This window comes from Mus musculus, chromosome X, assembly GCF_000001635.26.
Source record: "Mus musculus strain C57BL/6J chromosome X, GRCm38.p6 C57BL/6J".
Lineage (NCBI taxonomy): Eukaryota > Metazoa > Chordata > Mammalia > Rodentia > Muridae > Mus > Mus musculus.
The window spans coordinates 157,937,793-157,965,699 of NC_000086.7; the positions used below are offsets into that span (position 1 = coordinate 157,937,793).

A 27,907-nucleotide genomic window follows, 5' to 3' on the forward strand; every position below is an offset into this window, starting at 1 on the left:
CAGAGTCAAACAGTCCTTTGATGTATTTACGAACTTTCACCAAGTAAGTAAAGCACAGAAAGTGTTATTTTCACAAATGTCAGCTAACAGACATCCAGTCGTACAAACACATCATGAGACAGTTCAAAAGCACCATTTTCGTGATTTTTTTCCGATTTACTTGATCGCATTTATTAGCTTTTCCTTTGTTTAATCAAGAAATTCATAATACCTGTCCACATAGTTGAATCCCTACATATTCGCTATTTCTCAACAGACAAAAACCCTAGCTTATTATAAATGCCCTTGCAGTGCTCACTACCTTGTCTGGAACACAGTGGATAGAGTAGGGTTTGCTACATGACCAATGAGTATATAAGTCATCTAATGGATGCACAAGTAAATTAGAGAATGACAGCAAAAGTGTAGTGAATAGTGTCTTTCTGAATTTCAGATTATGAAATATTTCATTGCATGCATTTTGTTGATTTTAGATGTCCCTTTTAATGTCAAATATGATGTTACTATGCCATTCCAATAACAGTGTTTCATTTTCAATAAGAAACCAAGAAAAGAACTTGAATCAATAATTAATTAGTTAATAGGCATATTAATTGAAAATATTGATTTCAGAGGAGAAAATATTGGTAAACCACTGAGATCAATGATAATTAAAATTAACTTAATTCCACCAGAGTTTTCTGCAAAAGAACACAGCATACCTATGTAATTTCTCTGACTCTCTAAAAGAAAATAACAACAAAATCAAAAATTATCACCTGCTTATGTAAAAGAGGAGAGACCTGGGATAATTCATATTATGCTAATTATGTTAATGCATGGCTTAACATATGCATACTTCTATTTTTAGAGCACAGCTATAGTTCTGTGGGACATTATCTTTAACTTGTTTACTTGATTTTAAAAACAATCTAGAATGAGATGTACTACTGATAACCTTTTTCCAATTTATACTTAGAGTACCCATTAGAATACTTTTATTAATGAATGATTCTGGGTTGGAACCTGAGAATTTAAATTTCTAGCAAAGCTTTCAAAGTAGGTTGATGCTATTAGCTCAGGAATCTCAGTGTTAAAACCATTTATCTACACCTCTAATGGACTGAGCCAAATTATGCTGCAAGTATCCAGAAAGCCTGAGTGAGCTGATGTTTCTCATACCAGTTATGTTTCTTAAAATAACTAAACTATTTGACAGAAGTAGATTATTTAGTTGTCACAATAACTTGTCATAAGCTAGAAAGTATTTGTCAAATTAACTCTCTGGCTCCAAAAAGAAAATATACGATTTTTTTTTGACTGTGGTAGAGGGATAGGGTTGCCATCCCACAGTCAAAAATTCTGACCCAGAATTGTTCCTGTCTAAAAGAAGTTCAGGGACAAAAATGGGGAAGAGACTGAGGGAAAGAAGGTCCAGTGACAGGCTGAAATTGGGATCCAGCTCAAGGGGAGGCTCCAAGGCCTGACACTACTACTGATGCTATGGTGTGTTTACAGATGGGAGTCTAGTATGGCTGCCCTGGCCCAACAAGCAGCTAAAAGAGTCAGCTGCAGATACTTACACCCAATCAATGGACAGAAGCCAGGGACTCCTGTGGTTGAATTAGGGAAAAGCTGGAAGAAACTGAGGAAGAGGGTGACCCCATATTAAGACCAGCAGTCTCAACTAAATGCGACCCTCGAGATGTCTCAGACACTGAGCCACCAACCAGGCAACATACACCAGATGATATGAGGCCCTCAACACATATACAGCAGAGAGAGGACTGCCAGGTCTGGCCTCAGTGAGAGAACCCTAACCCTCAAGAGACTTGAAGCCCCAGGAAATGGGAGGTCTGGTGGGGTGGGGGTGGGGGATGGGGACATCCTTTTGAAGATGAGAGGGGAGGGGCGGAGGAGGGAGGAGGAGGTATGGGATGAGAAACAGTCAGAAGGCCGACTGGGAGAGGATAATGACGGGACTGTAAAAGAAGATTAAAGAATATTAAATAAAAAGTGTTTAACAATCAAAATAGAAAACATCTGAATTTCTCTAAATAACTATTTAAATAACTATTCTAAACTAAAGAGCAAAATTGTAATGCATCCAGAATCTACTTAGTATGTATTTTTATATACAGTGATCATATGCTATTGTAGTCAACATTTTACTTCAATCATGTGAAATGCACACAAATGCCAACTTAATTGTTTTCATACTTACATTTTCTGTGGTCCCGGTAATTACATGGAGGCCATCATATGTGGATTTAATATACATACCCTAAGAAAAAGACAGGGTCAGTAAAAGGGAAGCAACTGACTCATTTTCAAGCATAATATAATTTTATTCATGAGATAATAATGCTGAGTTAAAACTAGTAAAAAAATAATTACTATGTGTGAATGTTCTGGTTTCTTAAGGCTATCTAAAGAAGCTTATACTCAATCAAGTAACTACTTGAAAAGTGAAATTGCCATAAAGACATAAAATTCAGCACAGTATTTCAATATACTAAACATAGCTTAATTTTCTAAAATTCATACTAACATTACGTGGCAAATTTGTGTATATGTTTTAGTCACCTATTATACTGCTATAATTTTACAATTTAAAGTAGCCATCAATAGAAATATTCTATCTGCAATTAGCTTTTATCTGTAATTAGCTGGAGGTGAAACAGTAATAAAATCTTACTTATATAAACTTTCTTTTTTTATATTGTAGCATTCTGCATTTTCCTCCTTTATTTTGTAGTATTTGTAGTATTTTATATTTTCTTATTCCTTGTCTGATATACAAGAGATTTAACAATAACCAACACAATATCTGCAGAAAAGTATACATTTAAAATTATACAATGAAATCAATTTCTATATTATTTTCTCATACTTTTATGTTTACTATATAATGAGATACCCAAATATCCCTGTGATTTCAGTGAAAAGATAAAAGAAAAATGAAGCAGAAAAGTTAATGGTTTGGAATGACCAAGAAAATGACAAGGTAGTTCCTTCAATTTTAAAGTCATTTCCAAATGTCATATATGAAAAGCTAATAGTTCTGAAAACTGCTGAGCAAAGCACTAAATGGGAAATGAAATTAATGTTACTTTAAAAGAAGGTTGTTTACCAGTGAACTACAGTTTCTTAAATGAAATTTCACAGTTTAATATAAAATAAATAACCCAAACAAAAGTATTTATGGAAAAATATGGCCATAACAATATGGCAATCTTCAACCTTATGTTGGTGACTGTGTATGTCATATGCAGTTTTGAGTTTATATTCATCTCATTACTTATTGGGAAGCAAATAATATTAAAAACATCAAAGAAGGGCTGAAGAGATAGCTCAGTGGTTAAGTGCACTGACTGCTCTTCCAAAGGTCCTGAGTTCACTTCCCAGCAACCACGTGATGGCTCACAACCATCTGTAATGGGATCCAATGCCCTCTTCTGATGTGACTGAGGACAGCTACGGTATACTCACATACATAAAACAAATAAATCTTTAAAAAAGTAAAAAAAAAATCAAAGAAAATGATTGGTGCTAATGCTTCTACCTTAGCTAATAAAAAATTAATAAAAGGACTAAAACAATATTTGTAAAAGGTAAATATTACTATTTTGTTTTAGTTTTGTACATTAAAAGATTGTGAGAAAATAAAGTGGGAAAGGCAGCAAAGCCCCCAACAAACCATTATTTCGACTAGAAAAACAAATCATCACCATCATCCTCCAAAATCCATCCACCCACCCACCCATTCATCCATCCACCCATCCATCCACCCATCCATCCATCCATCCATCCATCCATCCATCCATCTATCCATCCATCCATCCATCCATCCATCCATCCATCCATCCATCCATCCATCCTCACTAATACTTATTACAATGTGCCAGGGGTTGTTTTAAGTATGTTACATTTATTTAATGAAGTCTATGTGGTGTAGCTATGACTGACCCTGTTTAGAGGTAAAGAAATTTGTCATTCAAATATCATTTTTTTTTTCTGAAAATGCGATGACTACTGGCTTTGCATTTCATTCAAACCATCTCTGTCATTTTTGTTTTGTTTTCCATTAGGAGTTAATTTTGAACAGCCCCTTCTCCCCTACTCAGCTTGCTCAAATGATCTTTGCTTCATTTAATCTCCAAACACCAGTTAAGCAATAATAGCCAAAGCCTCATAATCAAGATGGTAAAATAAGGCATATTTGGAGATCATACAGCTCACCAGATAAAGAAGCCTGGAGCCAAGAAGTTTCTCCAATGATGCCTATAGGTCCCTCTGTTCAACTCATTATCTCTCTTCTGTCATCCATATTTCAATTGTTCTAAAAGATCTCATTTCTACAGCTTTTAATTTTCTAAGTATTGTGTTTTTAAGCAAATCATGACTTAATTACAACTGAGCACACTTATTTGCAGTCTTTCCCATGCCTTTGCATTTTATATATTTAAGCAACTGCTTGTTAGTCAAATTTTCAAACTGATTTATTTTAAATATGACATATGAAGGTTATTCAAAAGTGAGTGCATTTTAAAATAGCATCTTGAATAACTCATATAAAGCCTCTAATCTTTTGCAAATTTGATATGAATCATAAGAGTCACCCTTAATTCTTTCCATTTATATTCAACATTTTAGATTTTTTCTCTCCCTGCGAAATATCAATTCAGTTGATATATTCTCACCGTTCTTCACATATGAGGTTCTTTAAGCAACTTCACATTTAGAAATATCCTTTTAAGCTGCTCATACCTACATTTAGTAATTCCAAATTTGGATATGAGCGACGTTCTGTGTATGTGCTGTTAGGTTGAGAACTTGGGAATCCCTGACATCATTGGGCCTACTTTTTACTTTTATTCTTAGATCCACCCTCCACAGATGCTGCAAGAAATGAGTCCAGTGGAGATAGGAAAGGAGGTCATGGGGCTGAATAGTTATGCTTCCTGTAATAAGACAGGAGAAATTTGATGAAAGCTTGATCTAAAACATATTGACAAGATTGAAGAAATAGGCTGTAAAACTGTTTCGGATGAAGACTTTTGAAATAATTAGATATAAAATATTGAAGGAAGCCTCGGATTTTTAAAAATTTTTCTTATCATAGACAGCTACAAAAACAGCTAATACCATTAACTGGGAAGGGGGAGATAAATATAAGAATTTGGGATTTCTTTTCTCTAAAGAAAGATTGATTGGAGAGTTCATCTTTTGTCAGTGTGACAGGATCTAGGGTCACTCAGAAGAGAAGCATCTGCGCGCACACACCTGTGCACAAACAGCCAGACTAAGGGTAGCCTCTGAGGGAGTCTGCTAGGTACGATTTCTACTAGATCAAGTGATGCGACTGGAGGAGACTATCTTAACGGTCAGGGGTTCATTCCCTCAGCAGGAATCTTGGCTGTATATCAAACATTGAGTAAATGAATTGAGTACTAGCACTCCTTGGTTTTTTTGCTTCTTGATTGTGAATGTAATATGACTAGTGGCCTCAATATCCTGCCTCCTCCATCTCCTGCCATGAAGAACTTGGACAGTGAGCTAAAATAAACACCCCTCCCCCCCAAAAAAGATATTTTTTAAAAAATGTCAGATATATTTTATTTAGATTTACCTCATAAATTCTTGCCTGGTTATTATTTGATACAAAATAATTATTAAAGAATCCATGGTTCTTTTCTTACTTTCTGACTGAGAAAATTAATACTTACTCTATAGGGCTGCAAAGAAAATACAAGGCAAACAGAAAGTCTTTCTACCACCCATCTTAACTTCTAATTTATTTTTCTTTGTCTTTGAACGACACTTTCCAAACTATTTAGATGTTTGGTTTTTACCATTTTAAGTTTATGTCTATTCTAAAAAGCTGATACAAACCTGTGTTAAGTTAAAAAAAAAAAGATCTCTCTCTCGGGACAATATAGTCATAGAGAAATAAATTGTCCCTAAAGCCCATGAGTTAACTGTGGCTCACTTCATATGTCTATTGTTTCCCATGCTTCTGGTGCAAATTAGTAAGAAAATTTAATTCTGATTCCCCAAAAATCTAATTTAATCTAATGTTGTATTAGCTCATTTTTTACTGTACACATTATGCTATGAAAATAACTTAAAGAGGAGATGAAGAAAAAAATAAAATACTCAATATTATGCATTGAAAAGTGTTTATATTTTAAAATATGAATTACTTTTGCAAAGGCTCATGCAGATGTGTTCTAAAAGCCTAGGGTATATCTGCAAGTAAGAACAGGATCAAACACTGTATGTCCTATGTATTATTTTACTTATACAACCATAAGTATGATGAATTTTCATTTATAAATTAAACAAGATTAAAATACCTAATAAAAACTGACATAATGGTTATATGAATACAATTTCTTTCTCTCAAAGTATCATATATTTTCAATTTAACAGTTATATGAAAAATTTTATGGCTTCTTCTTAGCATATCTAATTTGTTTGCACCAGTATTTATGCAGTTTGGGGATATTTATTGTAAGTTAGATGAGACTTGATTAAATAAAGTTCTTTTGATATCATGACTTTCAATTTAATAATCTCAATAGCTATTATGTAGCTAATGAAACCTACCCCATCCCCATTGTCACCTGCCATTCCTGGTGATGTTGCAGGTTAACCTTGGCAATGTGTACATTGTCCCTTTTTGCTTTTATTGGACAGTCAGTACTATAAAATTTGTTTTGAGTTTTATAACTTTGGAGCATTTTAGATAAGGTTGTGTTTGTACTTGTGTAGAGCGAAAGGAGTGTGTTGAATAAAAACTAGGATTAGAATGCAAAAAACCCAAAAGCCCTCAGCACACACATAGAATGTCAGGCATCATGGAGCCTGACTGCAATCAAGGGCTAGGAGAAATAGGAGGTATTGGGGTGCTTGCTCGCTAGTCTGTGTGTTGAGCTCCAGGTTTATTTAGTAAGATACTCTTGTTTCAACGAAAGAGAGAGCAACTGAGGAGGACACTCAATGTTAAAGCCTGGCCACAATGTGTACATGTACAGTCATGCCTGCCTGAACACACATATACACACACTATTATAATATACCTCAGAAGCACTCACACACAAAAATGTGACTTTAAATTAACTACCTACCCAGTGACAAAGAAGATCTATGAAACCAGAATAAATCAAAGTAAAATGAACGAAGAAAATACCTCCTTGGCAGCAACACTGTGCTACTGTAAAACTCTTACAAGTTCTTAAGCTAAGGAATTTTAATTGGTGAAAGAATGCAACTAATGATGAGCCAATTAAATAGGATGATTGAGCAACTGCCATTTTCCGTTCTCTCAATTTTTCTGGATCTGTCTTTTAAAGGTGATCTTTTTTTTAACACCATCCTACTACCTAGACTTGTCTAGGGAATGAGAATAAGGATGAGTCTCTGGAAATTCCGACATGTTGACATTCTGAGGCCGCTTCTTTCCCCACATCCCTTGCTGTGTGCTGATGGATGACGGCTCGATAACCATGCTATTCCTTACCAGCCCTTCACTTGGTTTGATATTTGCCAGCTGAATCACTTCCAGGTGAGCAGACTGTGAAACCAGAGGATCTGATGACAGGGATATGATGTGGTCACAGACTCCAGAGAGAGTTTTACACTGGAAGTGAAAGAGACAAGTTATGGTAAACATGTAAGTAAATACAAATCACCATTTATTATATATTTTAAAGTTTTGTTTTAGTTTTTAATTACATGGGTGCGTGAATATGATGTTGACACCCTCATAGGCATCAGATATCTCTATATCTGGATTACAACTTGTGAGCCACTCAATGTGGGTGCTGGAAACTAAAGTCACTCTTAATCTCTGGGCCATATTTCCAGCCCCTATTATAATCTTTTAAGGAGGGAAAAATACAGAGTTTAAGAATGTCACCTAGCATTTGATTCTTTAAACTTCTTATACAAAAGCTCACTAGGTACACATAATACACAAAATGTATCTAAATTTTTTATGTTATGGATATATGAACTGTATGTCTGGATGTTAATGCAAGGTATAGTTATGTATTATGTATATTATTTGAAGCATCATGTCTTTTATTTAATGATCAGAAAAGTAAAAGAAAAATGATCAAGGTCCTTGAAAGATATATCACATGTTTAGTTGGTTAATTCTCTTGTATTTTTCTCAACTTTCTGGATCAAATTTACCTTTGTATAGAACTTCCCATGTCCATAAGGCATAGCTTGCAACAGCTAATCTATTTCTTCACCCTTTTATGACCAGTCAGAAAGTTAACTTATTCTGAACCCTTCTGAGGCAAAGACCTTTAATATCCCATTCATCTCTAATTGTTCCCTGTACCCCATTTACTACTCACACCTTAAAACTGCAAATATACCTATATATGATATGCAAATATACTGCAAATATACGTATATATGAATAAGGAGGTCAAATAAGACAATTTTTCTTTAGTGAAAGAGTTAGAATTTTGTGGGAACCTACACTGTATTTTAGTTGTTCTCTGGTTACTACATTAGTCTACCTTGAAGGTGGTGATTCTCTTTGTTCTTTCTAGGCTCAGCTTTCCTCCACTATAGAAATTGTCAAGCTAGCAATCCCACCGGTAAGCATGTGCTTAGTCCTGATGTGACTTGAGGTGCCAGGGCAGGTTGGTATGTGGTGGGGTGGGGGGCTCCCCTTCCCTGAGGAGAAGAGGAGGGGGGAATGGAAAGAGAGGCATGGTAGGGTGGGATTGGGAAGAGAGGAGGGGAGGGGCTATGATCAGGATGTAAAGTGAATAAATAAATGAATAAATAAATAAATGAAAAAAGTAAAAAAAAAAACAAAGAAATTGTCAAGCTAAATTTGTCTCTATAATGGGACTCATGATTTTTGCATTTGTTTCTCAAAACTGCTCTTTAATTGTAGTTATCAGCTCCTAAGGACAGACATTAGTCACATAGTATCAATACCTAAAGAAAAAAAACTATGGGCCTGATATGAGGATAGATGTATGTAAGTAAATACCACACTGGCAATGACTTTGTCTGTATGCAAATTCTACCCTTACAGCTGTTTTCTTCAGATAGTAAAATATATGATGCAATGAAAATTGCCTTATAAGGTTTATAATTTAAAATATGACAATATATTTTAAAAGAGCCAAATATAGCTACTATCCAAGGATAATTAACAAATACTTGTCTTCCCTGTTGTTTTTCTTACCTATAAAGTCATCAGCCCATACACATGAGGCGAATTAACAAACGATTTTTATGCTACAGCTGTCTTATAATGAATAATAATCACTGCAGCAGTTCAGCTGCATAACCATCATAACCCGTTCACGCTCTCTGATATTAAGGTCTCAGTGCTTTGGATAAAATGAAGGTCTTTACCTTGATAAACTTCTACTTACAATTAATGATTTGTGTTAATTGTAGACTGGACAATCCAGAATCACCTGGGATATAGGCCCAAGGCCTATGCTTGTTGGTATTATCTTGATTACATTAATTGAAGTGGGATGACCTGCCGATTATGGCAGTACTATCCCCTGGGCAGGGGATCCTGGACTGTATGAGAATAGAGAAAGCCAGTTGAGCACTAGCGTTTATGTATCCATTGCTGTTTCTGATAATTGATGTGATTAATGCTAGCTCTGTGAGCTCTAGCTGCTGTGATTTTCCCCACAATGATGGACTGTAACCTAGAACACTGAGCTAAAATGAACCCTTTCTTCTTTGTCAGCCTTCCCAGTGCTTGTAATAAATTTGTGAACCATCACAACAGGTTTACATCATTACTTTAAAACTCAATCATATTAACACTACCCAAGATTGTATTTTGGAAAAATAATAGAGTAGGGTAATACATTGTAATTCTTATTTAATATTATTACTAGGAGAAATTATTTGTAGAATGCCTACAAATATTGTGCCAATGAAAAATACTTCATATTCATTCTCATTTATCATTCTACCTTCCCAAAGGAGTCATTAGTATTGTCAGCTGAACAGATGTGAGAATTAGGCTAAAAACCAAGCCATGGTTGCTGATTTGATAGAATGATCTGAATTCTTTGGTTTACTTTGATTATTAGTTATTAACTTGTTTTTAATAAACTTCCTTTTGTATTGCTTGGGCTGCATCAAATATGTGAGATAACAACTAAATAGTTTATTAACAACTAGTATAATAAAATTAAATCACATCTACAGACGTTTTGCAAGTTATAGTATTCCTTGGAATATGTCTTTTTTCAAAACCTTAAGGCAATTTTAGCAGCAAAAGAGCAATTCTTCTATATCTAGAAGATGACTGGTAAAACTTTATAAAGGGCATTTTTTCTTTTTTCAATATTCATTCCAAAGGATTTTGTATCTTTAGTTTTAAAAGAAAGACTAAAAACTTCTTAAACTATGTGTCAAAGAAAATGAAAGGCTGATGTTCCCTGATGGTTTAGTGGTTAAGATTCAGCATTCTCTCAGAAATCTAAAGGGAATATACAAGGACAAGAATTATGACTACCCTTTTGTATTGTCATAAGCTACCCAATATTCTGACAAAGAATTAATGCCTAAATAACAGAAAGATTTGTTATGATGAAGAACAATTTAAATATAAATAGTTTCAGGTTATTTTTCTATGGAATAGTTTATATTAATACTAAATATGAATTAATGTCATTTATAATTTATAATCATACAGTATAGATATATTCTTGTGAACCAACTTGTCTATTTTAACATATAAACTCTAAAGGGCAAAAGAAGATATGGGCACAGCATTTTTACTATAATATGATTTTAAAGGCAACATTTTAGTCACCTAAGGAAAGTTACAAAATAACCAATATTTTTGTTTTTATGAATAACTGTAGTACTAAACATAGAAACTAAAACTAAAAGAGAATTCTAATCCATGTGACCTCATATACAAAAGAAAAGAAAAGAAAAGAAAAGAAAAGGAAAGGAAAGAAAAGAAAAGGAAAGGGAAGAAAGGAAAAGAAAAGAAACGTCCATCCAGGCTTACTAGATAAAACAAAAGGCTTAATCAAAAGCAGCTTGCACTTTTCACTTCTATACACGAATACTAATTACAAAGTGTACTGAATGCAAAACTTAGATAAATTAAGAAATCAACAAATGGCATACATGTGAAATATATGATTTAATACACACATAGTTAAACATTATCATTTACATAGAAATGCACGAGTTTTATTGTAGAAAATGTTATTTTAGTTTAAAGTACAGAGTACACTTTTATTTAGTTGGGATATTAGAATAACTGAGCATAAACCTTGTCTGCACCTCTGTGTCATTTTTGAGATGAAATTTGTATTGTATTTGGAAAACAAAAGGTATGCTGTTTTATAAACTCTACATTGATTCAAATAATGAAAAAAATTCTAAAGGATAAATTTCACTTGGAAATATAATATTTAGTGTCTCATTCCTTGACAGGTTTTATCTTTGTTGAACTAGAAATTCTTCAGAGAAAGCGAAAGAGAGAGAGAGAGACACACACACAGAGAGAGAGAGAGAGAGAGAGAGAGAGAGAGAGAGAGAGAGAGAGAGAATCCATAGAGTCAATTCATGTATCCATGCATGTAGAAACCAGAGGACAACTTTTGGAAGTCATTTTCCTTCTTCCACCAGGGATCAAGCTCAATTTGTCAGCATTACTGCCAACCATCTGTTCCCACTGAGCCATCTCACTGTACTATTATCTACTATGCATCATTAAAGTATAAGGTACACTCAATCATGGAGAACACTGAAAAAATAAAGTTTTAGGAACAAAATTTAAGTTGGTATTTAAAAGTTTGATTTCAAATACATAATATCCAATACAGGAAGAATTTCTTATTCATATAAGTAAAGATGATTGAAAGACAACTTTTAACTTAAAAGCTAATGCAATAATCTATTGAATAATTCATTTCAATGTGATGTCAAAATTAGATTTAGGTCTAGAGAAGACTTTCAAATATCTTCAGGTATCAACTATAGATTAGAGCAAATAAAAGTCACATAAACCAATTCAACAAAAGCCACCAAACACTCTTGTAATCTATCTGTGTTTCAAAATAAGATAGTGGAGAAACAAAGGCAAAACAAAATGAAATAATCATTTCATAATCATGCCTACATTAAAGCCACCCACAATGTCAACAGTCACAGAGTACATGCTATGTGATTTAAATGCCAAATGCAATGCTTATGGATTCCACAGCCTGGAATATTGATTCTGCTAATTTATTCTGCACCATAAGCATAGAGCATGTTACACTTGTAGTTTCTGAAAAAGTAAAAGTAGTAACTCCTAAGACCTTCTTGTGAGTTAAAATTATTAATTCAAAGCTGACTGTACTCAAACCGTCTTACTTTCTAAATTATTACATTGAAATGTATAAGTCCTGAAAATTATCGATAGCATCTACCTTGTCATTAAAGCTTCTAATTGCTGAAATCCTCATAGTCATAGAATTTCAATGAACATAACTGAAAAGTTTTGTTCAGTCTTCCTAAATGGCATGTGGGCATGTATCCTGAGAGGTCAGTCTGTACAAGCTGACAGAGGGAAAGGCACAGTCAAAGCAAAACCCCACAAATCTTGATGCTCTATAAAGTATTTGTTCTCCAGTAACATGCTAACACTTACAAAAGAATAAGTTAGAGGTATAAATATAGTATTTTATATTTATGTTTATATTTATCTTTAAATTTAAATGACCAAAAGAAATGTTTCCATAATTAGTCTCTCTTGGTTATTAGTTGCTTTTATGCTTTATTTTAAAATTTTCAAGTTGTTTTGTTTGGTCTGGATCTAACTTTAAATTGACCATGTACATGGGATTGATACAAAAAATCACAAGCCCAGAGACTTAAAGTAACGCACTTATTATTTCTCAGTTTCTGTGAGCTAGGAATCCATATACTAGAGCCAGTTCTATTCTACAGATTATGGTTTTGCCAGCACGGCCAAATTTCAAAAGAGAGGATTAAGAAGGGAGAAAATCTGCTTCCATGTTCATTTAAGTCATTGGTAGGATGAATTTCATTGAGGCTGTATTTATTGAGGTTTCATTTTCTTTTTGAATTCAGGGATTATTCTTAGCTCCCTAGAGTTGCTCTCAGGTTTTGGCTATGTGGGATACTTCATAGGATACATTATAACAAGGTGGCTGGCTTTTGCAAGGCCAAGAGAAGATTTCTTGCCTTTTTTTTTAAAAAAGATATTTAACAAGGTCTTACAATGGTTAAGTTCACCAAACATAAAGAATTGCCAGGAGCCTGGACTTTGGTGGCCATCTTAGACTCTGATCTACCATAGAAGTAAATGGAAAACTATCAACAGAATGTCACTGTAATATTATGCATACATTTCTGAACCACAGAATTAGATCTGTGTTCTCACAGAAGGGTGGCCATATGAGAGTGATGAATAAGTTGAGAATGAAGTCCAGCTTACAGCTCACTAGCTGCATATTAGGAAAAACCCTTAATCCTTCCAAATATCAAAGTTCTGTCACACATTTTTTTTTTTTTTAAGAAAAAGACAGTACCTACTTCTCTGAATTGGGATGGGGTCATAGTATAAGCTAGAATCCACAACTAGATCTACTCTATTTACCTGCTGTATCAGGAAACAAGTGACAAAAAGCTTTGTGGTGGGTTCCCAAAGCAGATGATAGACTCAAGAGAGGATATGCTACTTTGTACGGTCAAGGATGACAACACTTTAGATGTATCAGTGACTCAGATGAGGTTATTATGGTGACATAAGCTTTGAGCACTCGATTCCCATAGAGCGAATGAGCTGGATGGGCTCAATAACTTGGAGGCTATTTCCTCTTCCCATATAGATAGAGTTTCTTTTAGGTAAATAAGGACCAAACAGCTGAAACTTCTGAACAATGTTTACACATATACTCCAGAAATTTAAAGGTGGTATGTATGGTTTTGCAGAGGTAAATGCTACCCATACTGTGACAGCTAGGAATTTATTAATATTCAGCTCTAAATTTACCCTTTAGTGCCTTTTCTATATATAGTGATGGACTGTGGGCTTATGCATTTCCTTTACATTGGGTACAATGTTATATCTTTTTGCCAGTAGAGGGCACTGGAGGGACACTGGAGGGGGAAAGAAGGCTTCTCTCTGGGTTCTCATGGACTACATATTAAATTTGTTTGTATCTAATTTAGGGTCTATTTGTGATGCCCAGTTTTTTGAGGAGACCAGGTAATGTCCTGCTCCAACCACATTCCAAGACCATTTATTCAAAGTTCTCAGCAAGCAGCCTTGTCTAGGTTCAGACTCTGTCATCTTGAGGATATCTTAAGATGCCCTCTTGAACTCTTACTACAGGAGTACTCAAAATCTTGCTATAAGATCTTCCACCATCATTAGTTGCCTACATTGTGAAAAACTGTCTCTCTCCAGGTCTTGGCAGCTAATGGCCAGTTTTTGTCTAGGCAATCCTATGCGGCTGCAACCATACTCTCTAAGCCCTGGGGTGAGTGCTCTGTCTATGTAAGTTATCTTTTACTGGGCACTCATTTCTCTTAGTCTTTAGGAATGGTTCAGGATTCCTTTTATATCACAATGGATATTATTCTAATATAGGTTAATAATTTTACCAAAGTTTCCTTGTTTAAGTTACTGCATACTTTCCATCTCTATTCTGATTCAAGTACAGTGGACATTAACTTTATGGCAATTTGCTGTACTTTTAAAAATCTAGTGTCTTTGATCACATACAGCATGGTACCAGATAAAGACTGTCCTCACTTTGTGTGGCCACTCTGCTTTCTTAGGATTTTTGTGAGCTTATCATAAAAGAACTGTGGCATTTAAACCTAAGAAATTACAGCTAGCCCAATTCCTCAACTTAATTAGAAAGGCTAATTTAAGCTTGTTCACAAATAGTAAGTGTCAAACTGAAGTCAGGACACCAATTTTTAAACTCGCAGCAGTGCCCTTTCTACTACATTATGTTAATACTTACTATAAACAAATACCTTATGAAGACAATGACTGTACTCTCAGAGTCAGTCTAAACATTAAACATTAAAGTGTAAACATTCTGCAATGTAAAATATGTTCAGCAAATATAACATCACCAGGAACACATATAAACACACTACTTTATACCGTCTATAACTATCATAAAAATAAACAGTAAAACCAATTTATGTAACTTGTATTATTATTTTTATTATTTAAGAATATAGGCTTCTCCTTTTTTCCTAGGAAAAGCAAACATATTCTACTTCTATAATATTATATTTATATTTCTCTTTTGTCTTTTTGGCATGTATAACAATTTTAGAGGAGTTAATTTTTTAAAAGATTTATTTATTTTTATTTTATGTATGTAAATGTGTGTGTGTGTTTGCATGTACATGTCTGCCTGGTGCCTGAGAAGTGCAGAAGAGGATGGTGAACCCCTGGAACTTAGGTTACAGATGGTTTACAGTGTAGGTGCTCCGAACTAAACTACAATGTAGGCTGGGAACTGAACCCCGATCCTCTGCAAGAGTAGCAAGTGCTCTTTACTGTTCATACATCTCTCCATCCCAGGGATTAATTTATAGTTAAATAGTTTTCAATATTAACAGCCACTAAAGTGTTAAAATCCAGTACAACACTTAAGAAAACAATTTCTGGTTCAGTAATCGTCTTAGCATATATCTTTAGGTTGACTACAAAGTCAAGTACGTGAAGGAATAGGTTGGGGGAAGAGGATTCAAAATTGGAAGAAAGAGGAGAGGGAAGGACACACACACACACACACACACACACACACACACACACACACACACACAGAAAGAGAGAGAGAGAGAGAGAGAGAGAGAGAGAGAGAGAGAGAGAGAGAGAGAGAGAGAATTGGAGAGGGAGGAGGGCATGGAGAAATTAAGGGAGGCAGAGAAGGAGCACATTTTTGAATGGTAAAGCACTTCATAACTAAGAAATCTCCTTAACACTAAAATAAAAAGGAAAGTATACATTATCCTTCCCATTCTGTTTACAAAGACCACACTGTTGGGTAAGGTAAAATATGTTATTTGGTATCAGATAAATTGATGTAAACGGTGTGACTTTAATGAACTACCATGGCCTGGGAATCTTTTAGAGTTTATCAGAGTTGACATGTCCTCCAGGCTTACAAATGAGAAGGGTTGCAACAGGCACAGGATGTCTGCCAAAGCCCCAAGGCCTGCAGTAGCATTTTCTAATGGGAAGATGGCAGTGAGAGGGGGAAGTGAGGAAAAAACAACAACAACAACAACAACAAACAAACAAACAAACAAACAAAACAAGAACAAAAACCCATGTAACAGAAGAAAGTTTCAAATTCTCTTTAGCCATTTTACGATATAAAACAAGGATGTTAGCAGAACAAAACAGATGGTCCCTAAAATGTCAATGAACATGTAAGGGCAAGCCATCCTTGAGGGAAACTTCAGACTTACTGATTTGAAGAAATGTAACACTAATTAAGTTTAGTAAATGATAACTCCAGTATATAGTACATTAATTATCTGCAGTGGGTTGCATGGTCTCACTGTTTTTTTTCTTTATTAAATTGTATATTTTCTTTATTTACATTTCAAATGTTTTCCCCTCCATCTACGTTTGTTCAGCATGTATTCTTGGTCATTCTGTACTTGTATCACTTTATGGAATTCCTAAGCTATAGTACCTTTCCATTCATGATCATTTCCTTCCTCTTGACAAATGATTCCCATCCCTTCCAGACAAAATGAAGATCTAATCTATTACAAACATCTTAAGTAATTTTCTTCAGTATAAAAATATTCAAATAGCCTGGTGAAGATGGCTTAGCTGGTAAGAGCACTGACTGCTCTTCCAGATGTCCTGAGTTAAAATCCCAGAAACCACATGGTGGCTCACAACCACCATAATGAGATCAGATGCCCTCTTCTAGTGTGTCTGAAGACAGCAACAATGTATTTACATACAATAAATAAATAAATAAATCTTTGGGCCAGAGCAAGCAGGGACTGAGCGAGCGGTGTTGACTGAAGTGAGTGCGGCCGACCTGAGTGAGCAGAGGTCCAAAATTCAATTCCCAACAACCACACAAAGGCTCACCACCATCTGTACAGCTACAGTGTACTCATATACATTGAATAATAAATAAATAAATAAATAAATAAATAAGACCACAAGGGGCTGGAGAGATGGCTCAGCTGTTAGGAGCAGTGACTGCTCTTCCAGAGGTCCTGAGTTCAATTCCCAGCAACCACATGGTGGCTCACAACCATCTGTAATGGAATCTGATGCCCTCTTCTGGTGTGTCTGAAGACAGCTACAGCGTACTTACATACATGAAATAAATAGATAGATAGATAGATAGATAGATAGATAGATACATAGATAGATAGATAAATAACTCTTTTAAAATATTCAAACAATTATACTACTATATGTGCCATTTGAAATTTGTTTTTATTACCTCACAAATCTCTCTCTCTCTCTCTCTCTCTCTCTCTCTCTCTCTCTCTCTCTCTCTCGTTTCTCTAAGAGAGGGTCTCACTCCTGGCTTGTCTGGGAATTAACTATGCAGAACAGGCTAGGCATGAATTCAAACTTCTGCTTGCCTCTGCTTTCAAAGTGTTGAGAAAAAAAGGTATAAGTCACCATGGTCACCATGTCCAGCTCTACTTATCCAAATCTTGTTTTTTTTTTTTTTTTTTTTTTTTGGTTTTTCGAGACAGGGTTTCTCTGTATAGCCCTGGCTGTCCTGGAACTCACTTTGTAGACCAGACTGGCCTCGAACTCAGAAATCTGCCTGCCTCTGCCTCCGGAGTGTTGGGATTAAAGGCGTGCGCCACCACGCCCGGCTCCAAATCTTGGTTTTAATCATATAAGAATATTTTATGTGATCCAAAATACTATAAAATATGAACTGCCATTCGGAGATGTATGATTTCTTCTTACTAAAGTATAATAAAAGTTTCAAGTGTTCTGTTATTTAACATTTGTTTAGTGGAGGCTGGGATGTCTGTGATTAGGAACCTAGAATGAGAAGTAGAATAATAACATGGCATAGAATCATTTTCTGATCCGAACTGACTGATTAATGTTATCAGTGTTTCCATCATTACCAGACAGGATGTTAAACTTCCCACTGGCTAAGGTATAGAGTTTTGCTGAGCAAACACACTATATTAATTTTGAAAGCTTTTTTTGATAGTGAAACAGCAATAGTAAGTGCCTTTAATATTTTAACAACTATTGTTTGTCAATTATTATTTGAACTTAGAATGTACTTTCCCCAATAATCTTCATTAGAAAATGTAGTATAAGAAATTCCATTAATTTTTAGAAGAAAAAACAAACAAAAATAAGACTTTATTTTTTAATGTTATATGTCTATTGTTTGCAGGATGTAGTTACTGGCATTTCTGGGTATCTTAATTCTTGTCTTTTTTTCTGTTCTTATCTTATTTTTTGAAAGTTTTAAACTATTAGTTTTTTCAGTTATTTGCAATAGCAAGTAACAGTATTTGGCATATGAAAAGAGAAGTGAGTAGAATCTACTATTAAGTTCAATTTATTAATGATATTTATTAAATCACTAGAAATTTACTTAAGAAATAAAGTTATTTTAAAATATAAATGATTATTATTCATTTTATTTTTAAATAAAATTTCAAGCATTATTTTATAGTCTGAAACATCTTATTTCCTTAGGCAAAACTAACTAAAATTAGACTTAGGAGATTTCATAAAAGAGAAATCTTGCAGTATTCCTTTATCATTTAAATTCTTTTCTGTTTGGGAAAGTGGGGAGATGGGAAGGATTTGGGAGGATTTAGGGGAGGGGAAAGTATGATCAAAATGTATTGTACGACAAAACTTTTTTTTTTTCCATTTTTTATTAGGTATTTAACTCATTTACATTTCCAATGCTATACCAAAAGTCCCCCATATCCACCCACCCCCACTCCCCTGCCCACCCACTCCCCCTTTTTGGCCCTGGTATTCCCCTGTACTGGGGCATATAAAGTTTGCAAGTCCAATGGGCCTCTCTTTCCAGTGATGGCCGACTAGGCCATCTTTTGATATATATGCAGCTAGAGTCAAGAGCTCCGGGGTACTGGTTAGCTCATAATGTTGTTCCACCTATAGGGTTGCAGATCCCTTTAGCTCCTTGGCTACTTTCTCTAGCTCCTCCATTGGGAGCCCTATGATCCATCCATTAGCTGACTGTGAGCATCCACTTCTGTGTTTGCTGGGCCCCGGCATAGTCTCACAAGAGACAGCTACATCTGCGTCCTTTCAATAAAATCTTGCTAGTGTATGCAATGGTGTCAGCGTTTGGATGCTGATTATGGGGTGGATCCCTGGCTATGGCAGTCTCTACATGGTCCATCCTTTCATCTCAGCTCCAAACTCCGTCTCTGTAACTCCTTCCATGGGTGTTTTGTTCCCAAATCTAAGGAGGGGCATAGTGTCCACACTTCAGTCTTCATTCTCCTTGAGTTTCATGTGTTTAGCAAATTATATCTTATATCTTGGGTATCCTAGGTTTGGGGCTAATATCCACTTATCAGTGAATACATATTGTGTGAGTTTCTTTGTGAATGTGTTACCTCACTCAGGATGATGCCCTCCAGGTCCATCCATTTGGCTAGGAATTTCATAAATTCATTCTTTTTAATAGCTGAGTAGTACTCCATTGTGTAGAACGACAAAACTTTTTAATAAAAAATAATTAATTTCTGTTATCCTGGATAACACAGGGTGGCATCAGATATTTTTTCCAAAATAAAGTTTGATATTTTCATGGCCCTCTATCAATTATTATTTTATATTTAATTACTTTGCAAGCACTGGAATATTGTTTTAAAATATGAATGTTCCCCTACTGGATCTATTCTTGTGCTTAATCAAATTACATCAACAGATGTAAAAATAGATACCATATTTACATTAAGCAAAAGAAAGAAAAACAAAGAGAAATCATGGCTATGAATGAGAACCTAAAATGAAGCTAATATATAATATTTCAATCTCATGTTTCTAGCAGACAATACATAGGGAAAATTAAATAGAAGTGTTTTGATAAAAATAAGAGATTATTCCTGAAAACCTGCATAAAAAGAAAATCAGGACACACACCGACCTCAATAAAAGCCTTGAAGTAAATACAATAAAGAACCCATAGCAATGGGTCAAAGTTTAAGTAAATTCAATAGTCTAGGAGGAACAGTCATTGTTGCAGAAAATTCAATGCCAATAAAACAGACACTCAACAGAAATAAAAATTGTAACATATAAAGGGTCTTTTCCTTTTCCTAATAATTGAAGCATGCATAAGTAATTAGTATCCCCAAATCCCACAGGAAATGGGACAACACAATTGGGAAGGCCTCAGGGAGCTGGAAGTGCTAGTAACTACTAAAGCTTAAAACCCACATGTCCATGATCTATGTTCAGAGTCAGCACTCCAATGTTTTAATATCTGCAGCCCATAGTTCCCTCTACTGTAAAGGTATGATTTAATGAGATATGGGTTGGGGATGTCTTATCAAACATGCTCTGCAGCAGAATCCGTTTGGGATTATGGATCGTTTTATTGTGGAAAATTTGCATACACATGATGGAACAACCTGGGAGTGTGATCCAAGTATAGAGACCAAATTCATGTGTTTTATATACCTTATATGGAAGTTTTATATATTATTTTAAATACTTTTCTTTTAAAAAAATAACTGTTTATGTACCCTGAACTATCAGAAGAAAATGGCGCCAACATTTTAGCAACTCACAAGAACCATAAGTGCTTACTCTAAGTTTATGTGATCCTGAAAAGCAGCCATTCCTCTGTACTTATTCACGCATAAGTACAATAGCAAAAAGTGGGATATACCATTGACAGTGGAAATCAATGCTCAGAGTAACAGAGTGACACAAGTTACATCATCAAAATACCTATAGCAGCTGTTATCCAGTAGCAACAGTAAACAACCCCAGACTTTCCGTCTCTGTGTTTTCATTAAAAGGTTACTGCAAAAGGTATTTTATTGTTTTAGCTACGAAGAAAGATTAATAGTGGCTCCCAACCTTCCTAATGTGGTGGCCCTTTTATACAGTTCCTCATGTTGTGGTGATTCCCCCAAACATAAAATTATTTTTGTTGCTACTTTGTAAATGTAATTTTGCTACTGTTGAGCCATAATGTAAAATTATAATGCAAATCTACATGCAAGATATCTTATATGTGACCCCTGTGAAAGGGTCATTTGCCCCCCAAAGGGGTTGCAACCCACAGGTTGGGACTGTTACAAGAACTTAAGGGATCAAGGAGTAGGTCCCCTAGGGAGAAGGGAGCACTGGTTAGACACATTTAAAACTGTTGCTTCCACAGTCATATACCCTATTAAAAACAGATTTTGTCTCAGAAGTCTCTCCTTGATCATATAAACTATTAATGATTTCTTATTATGTTATAAATGAACATTTCTCTATTCTTCCAATAAGCCCATTATCTATTTTTACGTGTCACAATAGGCATTTCCCTGCTGTTTTAAAATTTCCATCTTCATTGTAATTATTATGATGATGATCTAGATTCAGAACCATTTTGACTATTTTACCACCAGACAATGAATGAACAACTATAGTCTCAATGATGGCAAAAGATTCTTTCGATAACTACCAAATGCACATTTTCATTTTTCCATCAGTAGAAGCTTTATAATAACGCATCTTTCAGGCTCAGTCTTGTCCTAAACTTCTGCAACTAGCTTACAAAATACTCAGGTTCCCTTTAAGTTTCAATTTACTGAGGTAGATCTATTCGTTCATCATGAGCAGCATACTGAATGGAATGTCTTAATTACAGTGCAATGGGATTTTTACTTTTTAATTTATATGGGATTTTGTTCAGCATTTTAGCATAGTTCTCCAAAGAACTTCATTCTTTTCTTTCTTTAGGACAGGCATAGTGGCCTTCTACTACCACACTCTTCTTTAAGAAGTTTCATACTTACACTCCTTGTCCAATCTCTTCAATAGCTTACTTTTTCATCACACATCAATTCATCTTCCTCCTTTTTCACTGTGACATGTAAAGATTATCTATATACACTTTGGGGTGTTTTTAGGAATATCTTTTTATCACAGATGGAATAAGCAACAAATAAATAAACAAACAAGCCATGGTAATAGACAGAGATCTTATGAATAATCTGGAGTTGGCCGATGCACTCCTAATTTCATTACCTTTTTCAGGAATTCTTACACTAGATACATGAAAAAGATTTTTTTCATAACTTTTAATGAGGTCTGAAAGACTCATCTTTTCCTTGGCAATGTTGACACAGTTGGGTTGTGAGCATGAATTTTGAATGTGCCCCATCATATGAGATCAGGTATGGAATTTTCCACTTATAGTATCAGTGGCTTCACATATGTGGTCAAAAGTTTCTTAGATTTGGAGCTGGTGAGATGGTTAAGTTGGGAAAAAACATTTGCTGTGAAACCTGATGCCCTGAGTTTAATCTCTGGAACTCACATTGTAGGTGAGAGGCCACTTTCCACAATTTCCTCTGAATGCCACATGTGTGTAGAGTTACATGCATGTGTTCATATATAAACAATAAATAAAATAAATACAAAACAGTCTTATATTTTGAGTGAACTTCAGGGTTACTACTCAATCTATAATATGCTTATAGAATTTAAACTGTTGCTTGAAATATATATGTATATAACTTAAATAAAAATTATTTCCTTTCTATTCTCCAGAGCCTATGAATAGTTGGACCTAAAATGAGTTAAGGCTAGTTATTTTCCCTTCCTCGAAGAAACAGGAGAAGCATACATCAATTACTCCTTTCTGAGACCAAAGGTCATCACTGTTCCACAATGAGGGCAAGAACATTAACTCAGCATTGCTGCCATTCTGCATTCATGTTTCCTCCCCATATACTTAGGCAAGATGTTTTATAAATGCCTAACTCCTGAGATACAAAATAACATCTGTGTATGTATTCAAATAATTAATGAACCCCAAAGCCATGAACAAGAAAAATGGCATGGCACATAGATTGTAACTAACTAGTACACAATAACTGTAGTAGGCCCATGTTCTCTCAGCAGAAGTGAGGAAGGTATGTGAACAGGTGAGCATTCATAGGAAGTAGATTTACCAAAAATGAAGGAGGAGAAGAAGAAGAGGAAGAAGAAAAATATGAAGCAGCAGCAGCAGAAGCAATTGTTCACTGACAACAAAATACACCTTTTCACTGAGTATACTATAACCATAACTAATGTGTTTTGATTCTTGTATAGGTTTTCTAAAATATAAAAATACAATTAACTAATGTAGGTTAATGGTCTGTTTATTATAGATTATTTTCTGTAAGCCATAGCCTTTTAATTGTTAGTTAAATATTGTCTAATAGAGATAAAAGTATAGCCACATCTACTTACCACATGAAGAATTTTATTTTCAGTTTCATATACAGTGCAATCCTGAAAAACAACAAATATTATGTTAAAAATTAAACAGTCATGTCAAACTATGTTTTTAGGAATTGTACCAAGATAAAGTCTTCACATTTCAAGTGAAAACTAAGATAAGAGTAGAAAAACTCCGGGCTTTTTAGTTTCTTTCCCTAAGTAGTAACAATGGAAATGGTCAATGGTCAGTTATTTTCCTTAAGTATATTTTGTAATCTGCCTAGCTTTGAGCACATGCAACAAAGACCAGTAAACATTAAGACTTCTTAAGAACATCCACTTAGACCATTACCATTTATTGACGATGCTTTCTTTTTTTCATTGTTAATCCTACCAATCCATGAGCACAGGAGATCTTTCCATCTTCTGATGTTCTCAATTTTCTTCTTCAGAGACTTGAAGCTCTTGTCACACTGGTCTTATTGTTCTTATGTTTAGGTATGTGCCAAAGGGGTGTTGGATTTTGTCAAAGTCCCTTTCAGCATCTAATGAGAGGATCATGTGGTTTTTGTCTTTAACTTTGTTTACATGGTGGATTACTCTGATGGATTTCCACATATTGAACAGAACACCAATAGCTCAGGCACTAAGATCCACAAGTAATAAATGGTTTTATAATACTATTGAAACACAATACTATCTTCAGTAATTTTCAGATACATATTCATAGCAGAGGCATATATTAATATTGCCCAGGATGGCCTACTTGTCTCCCTCCCCTTTGGCATAAGTCACCATACCTGTTAGATTAGGACAAGGTTTTATGAGAAAAAGTTCAGGTTTATATCAGAATCTAAGCCTAATACTTAGAATTGATTCTCATGTGCTAAAAGGTGTGTGTGTGGGGGGAGGGGGAGAGGAAAAATGTCTACCAATATGGTAATTTCTGTGTCTGTATATGTTTAAAACAAAGTTAACTCTTAATAACTAGCTGTGAATTATGTATACAGAAAAGCCAAGGTAAGGATAATATATTCATATATGGAAATGCATTATAATAATATCTAAATTTGTAAGAATTTAATTTTACAAAAATGATTTACAAATTATATAATCTTAAAACTATTATTAACACAACTGCTTGTTGTTTGTAGGATTAGTGTGCTAAATCTGATCTATATGCTTTGTAATCGAAAACAAAAATATCATGTATTGTTATACCTGTGTTATTAATCTACATTATTTTATCAAGGGAAAAGGCAGATGCATAAATATTCCTAAAGTAAAACAAACTTTGTGTTTTATGTATATATGTATGTATTATGTACACATGCATGTATGTATTCATGAATGTACATAAATTTTTATTATATCTGCTCATTGAAAAGTCATAGGAACAAAGATCACTTTAGTAATAATTTTTCAGTATTGTGGTCTTGTTATAGCATTCCCCAGGCAATATTGGAAAATGGCTAATTCCAAGTCAGATTAGAAATCTACAAGAAAAGACTGGATCATATTTTGATTTAAGATAGAATGAAGCTACGTAAGATGAATAGTATTGAGCTAGGAGTCAACATGAGGAGATTCCTAATTCCTGAAGAAAATAATCTGAGTAATAAGAAGACAGCGCAGTGGACAGAAACACACTAAATACTGTGGGATACTAACTACATGAATGTGTCTAGTGCTTTAGTATGAAATTTAAAAAGTGTTGGTAGAGAGAATATATATGTAACAAAATAGTGTAGTGATATTATGTATGCTAAACCGACTGGACCATATAGATGTCTTTTCCTCTTGAATGAGCAACTACTAATCTTTTGTGCTAGGCACACTAAAATGAGTAAAATATGGTGTGTGATGGTTAAATTGTCAACTCGTCATGACCTAGAATTACTGGGAAGAGAATCTCAAGTATAGATTCACTCCACTGGGTTGGCCTGAGTCCGAGGCCAGGTGATTGTCTTAAGGTAATAAAGGAAGATTCAGATTGCTGTGGCTGGTGCCATGTTTTTGGCAAGGATCCTGAACAATAGAGGAACAAGACCATCAAGCTGGGCACAAATAAGCAAGCAGAGATGTATACATGAATTTCTCTAGTCTCCATTATGAATTCGATGTGGCCAGCTCATTGAAGTTCCTGCCTTGACTTCTTCACAATGATAGACTGTAACTGTAATTATTAAATGAAACAAGTGCCAAATGAAACAAATGTGCCAAACAATTAAATGAAACAAATGCGCCAAAGCTATACAGGAAATTCATGTTTTTACAACATCCAAAGTTTAATGTCTTTAGAAGTATATATGCCACAAAATTATGTGAAACGATAATTATTTTTTTTTTTAAAGTTAATACTTTTCTTATAAAATTCAATAAAACTGAATTATAGTATCCCTTGTTTCAGCCAAATTTCAAACTTGTAAAATTTTACACCAGTTGTAGTTCAGTGTCTGAGTTATTACCTTTATAGTTATAGATCTAAGTGTCTTTGAAAAATGAACTAGTGATACATGCTCAATGACTCTGATGTAATCTTATAAAAATGGAAGTCTAAAGAAATAGAAATGTCAGGTGAACAAGGTAGTTAAGATTTTCAACCAGAACAAAAAACATATACAAATGTTATAATTAAACTTACATTTAATGTAAGCATAGCGAAATGATTAAGTGAAATTTTAAGAAATGAATTTTCTTTTTTGTTAATTAATTAATTAATTAATTAATTTTACAGCCTGATCACAGCCCCCTCCTTTCCAGTCTCCACTTTACTTAGCCCCTCCCCCCATTCTTCATCCCATTCTCCTCTGATGAGGGAAGAAGCACCCACCAGGCATATCAAGTCACCATAGGACTAGGCACACCTTTTCCCACTGAGGCCCAACAAGACAACCTAATTAGGCAAACAAAATATGCAGGCAGGAAACAAAGTCAGAGGCATCCTCAACTCATTGTTGGATGGTCTGCACGAAGACCAAGCTGATATTTTCTACATATGTGTGTGGGTGTGGGGGGCTAGGTCCACCCATGTATACTCTTTGATTGGTGGCTCAGTGTCTGGAAGCCTCAAAGGATTCAGGTTAGTTGACTCTGTTGGTCTTCTTATGGAGTTCCTATCCCCTTTATGTCCCTCAATCCTTCCCCCAACTCTTCCACAAGAGTCCCTGAGCTCCAACTAATGTTTGACTATGGGTCTCTGCATCTATTTCTACTGGCTGCTGGGTAGAGCCTTTCAGGGTACAAGTATGCTAGGCATTTTTTTCTGCATGCATAATAGAGTATCATTAATAGTGTTAGGGATTGGATCTTACCCAGGGATGGGTCTCAATATGGGCCAGTCATTGGTTGGCCATTCCCTCAGTTTCTGCTTCATCTTTGTCCTTGAATTTCTAGTAAGTAGGAAAAATTGTGGGTGGAAGGTTTTGTGGGTGGGTTGGTGTCCTTATCTTTCTACTGAGAGCCTGCCTAGCTACAGAAGGTGGCCACTCCAGGCTCCATATCACCCACTGCTAGGAGTCTCAGCTACAATAATCGTCGTAGAGCCTCCCCTATCCCGGGTCTTTGTCATATCCTAGAGATGCTCTCCCCACCCTGCCCAATGCCTTCAATGGATATTTTGCAAGTTTTTAGATGCTTGTGTGTAAAGTTACTGAACCTTAAATCTATACCTAAACATTTGGGATTCCTTTGATTGGTTTAACAGAATCAATTTTAGGACTCAAAGAGCAAAAGAGGAACCAGACAAATTCTACCTAAAAGCAGTTAATAATGGTAGCCTTTAACTGGTAGCACACATAAAGGCTTGGTACAAGAGCAATGTATCTGCAGCTCAACACAATTAAGCTAATACAATCATTTTCAAATTTTAGCTTTCTATATAAGAAGTGCTCAAGATCAAATTAAAATGCAGTCACAGATTCATGCCTTATAATACAGATTCACTGGGCTCTCAAATGGAGAGTGCAAGATGATTTTAATTAATATCATATTTTTAGAAAAAGTTTATTTTCTAAGATTACTAAATGATAGAAGAACTAACCAAAGTAAAAGTACTAAATGTACAAAATTTACAGCTTGGTAAACTGATTTAAAACACCTGGTTGCTCAAAACAGCCCTCTATTCTACAGAACCATGTGATGCAGTTTCACATCCACACTATTGATCAGTTGTTGTTTTTTATTCACTAAACAATTTAACAGCTCACTGTCTTGAATAGCTCCATATATTTGTTTGTATATCTACCTTTGACCTAGATTGGCTTGTTTCTTATTGAAAGCCAGAGGCTATTATCAAGGACAAGGCCAGAGAATATTAATAACTGAATAACAAACCATAGGAGCAGAGTGAGAGAATATTAACTTGCTATCAGGGGAAATAAAATAAATGATAATATATTTTGTTAAACATTAATTTTATTTAATTTGTTTTATCATGGTAAATAAACAGCCATAGGTACTTTTTGGAAGATTAAT

The 27,907-nt window shown here is 34.8% G+C and overlaps 1 protein-coding gene across 7 annotated transcripts in view; it reads right to left on the reverse strand.

Moving 5' to 3' along the window:
* The window catches only part of Cnksr2 (connector enhancer of kinase suppressor of Ras 2), a 223,029-nt gene that overhangs the window by 116,363 nt on the left and 78,759 nt on the right, over positions 1-27,907 (reverse strand). For all 7 annotated transcript variants that reach the window (XM_017318507.2, XM_006528861.4, NM_001310719.1 and 4 more), the window contains exons 5-7: positions 23,462-23,503; positions 7,505-7,624; positions 2,204-2,263 (exon numbers count right to left, since the gene is read on the reverse strand). In XM_017318507.2, the coding sequence (XP_017173996.1) occupies positions 2,204-2,263; positions 7,505-7,624; positions 23,462-23,503 (222 nt within the window). The remainder of the gene's footprint in view (positions 1-2,203; positions 2,264-7,504; positions 7,625-23,461; positions 23,504-27,907) is intronic.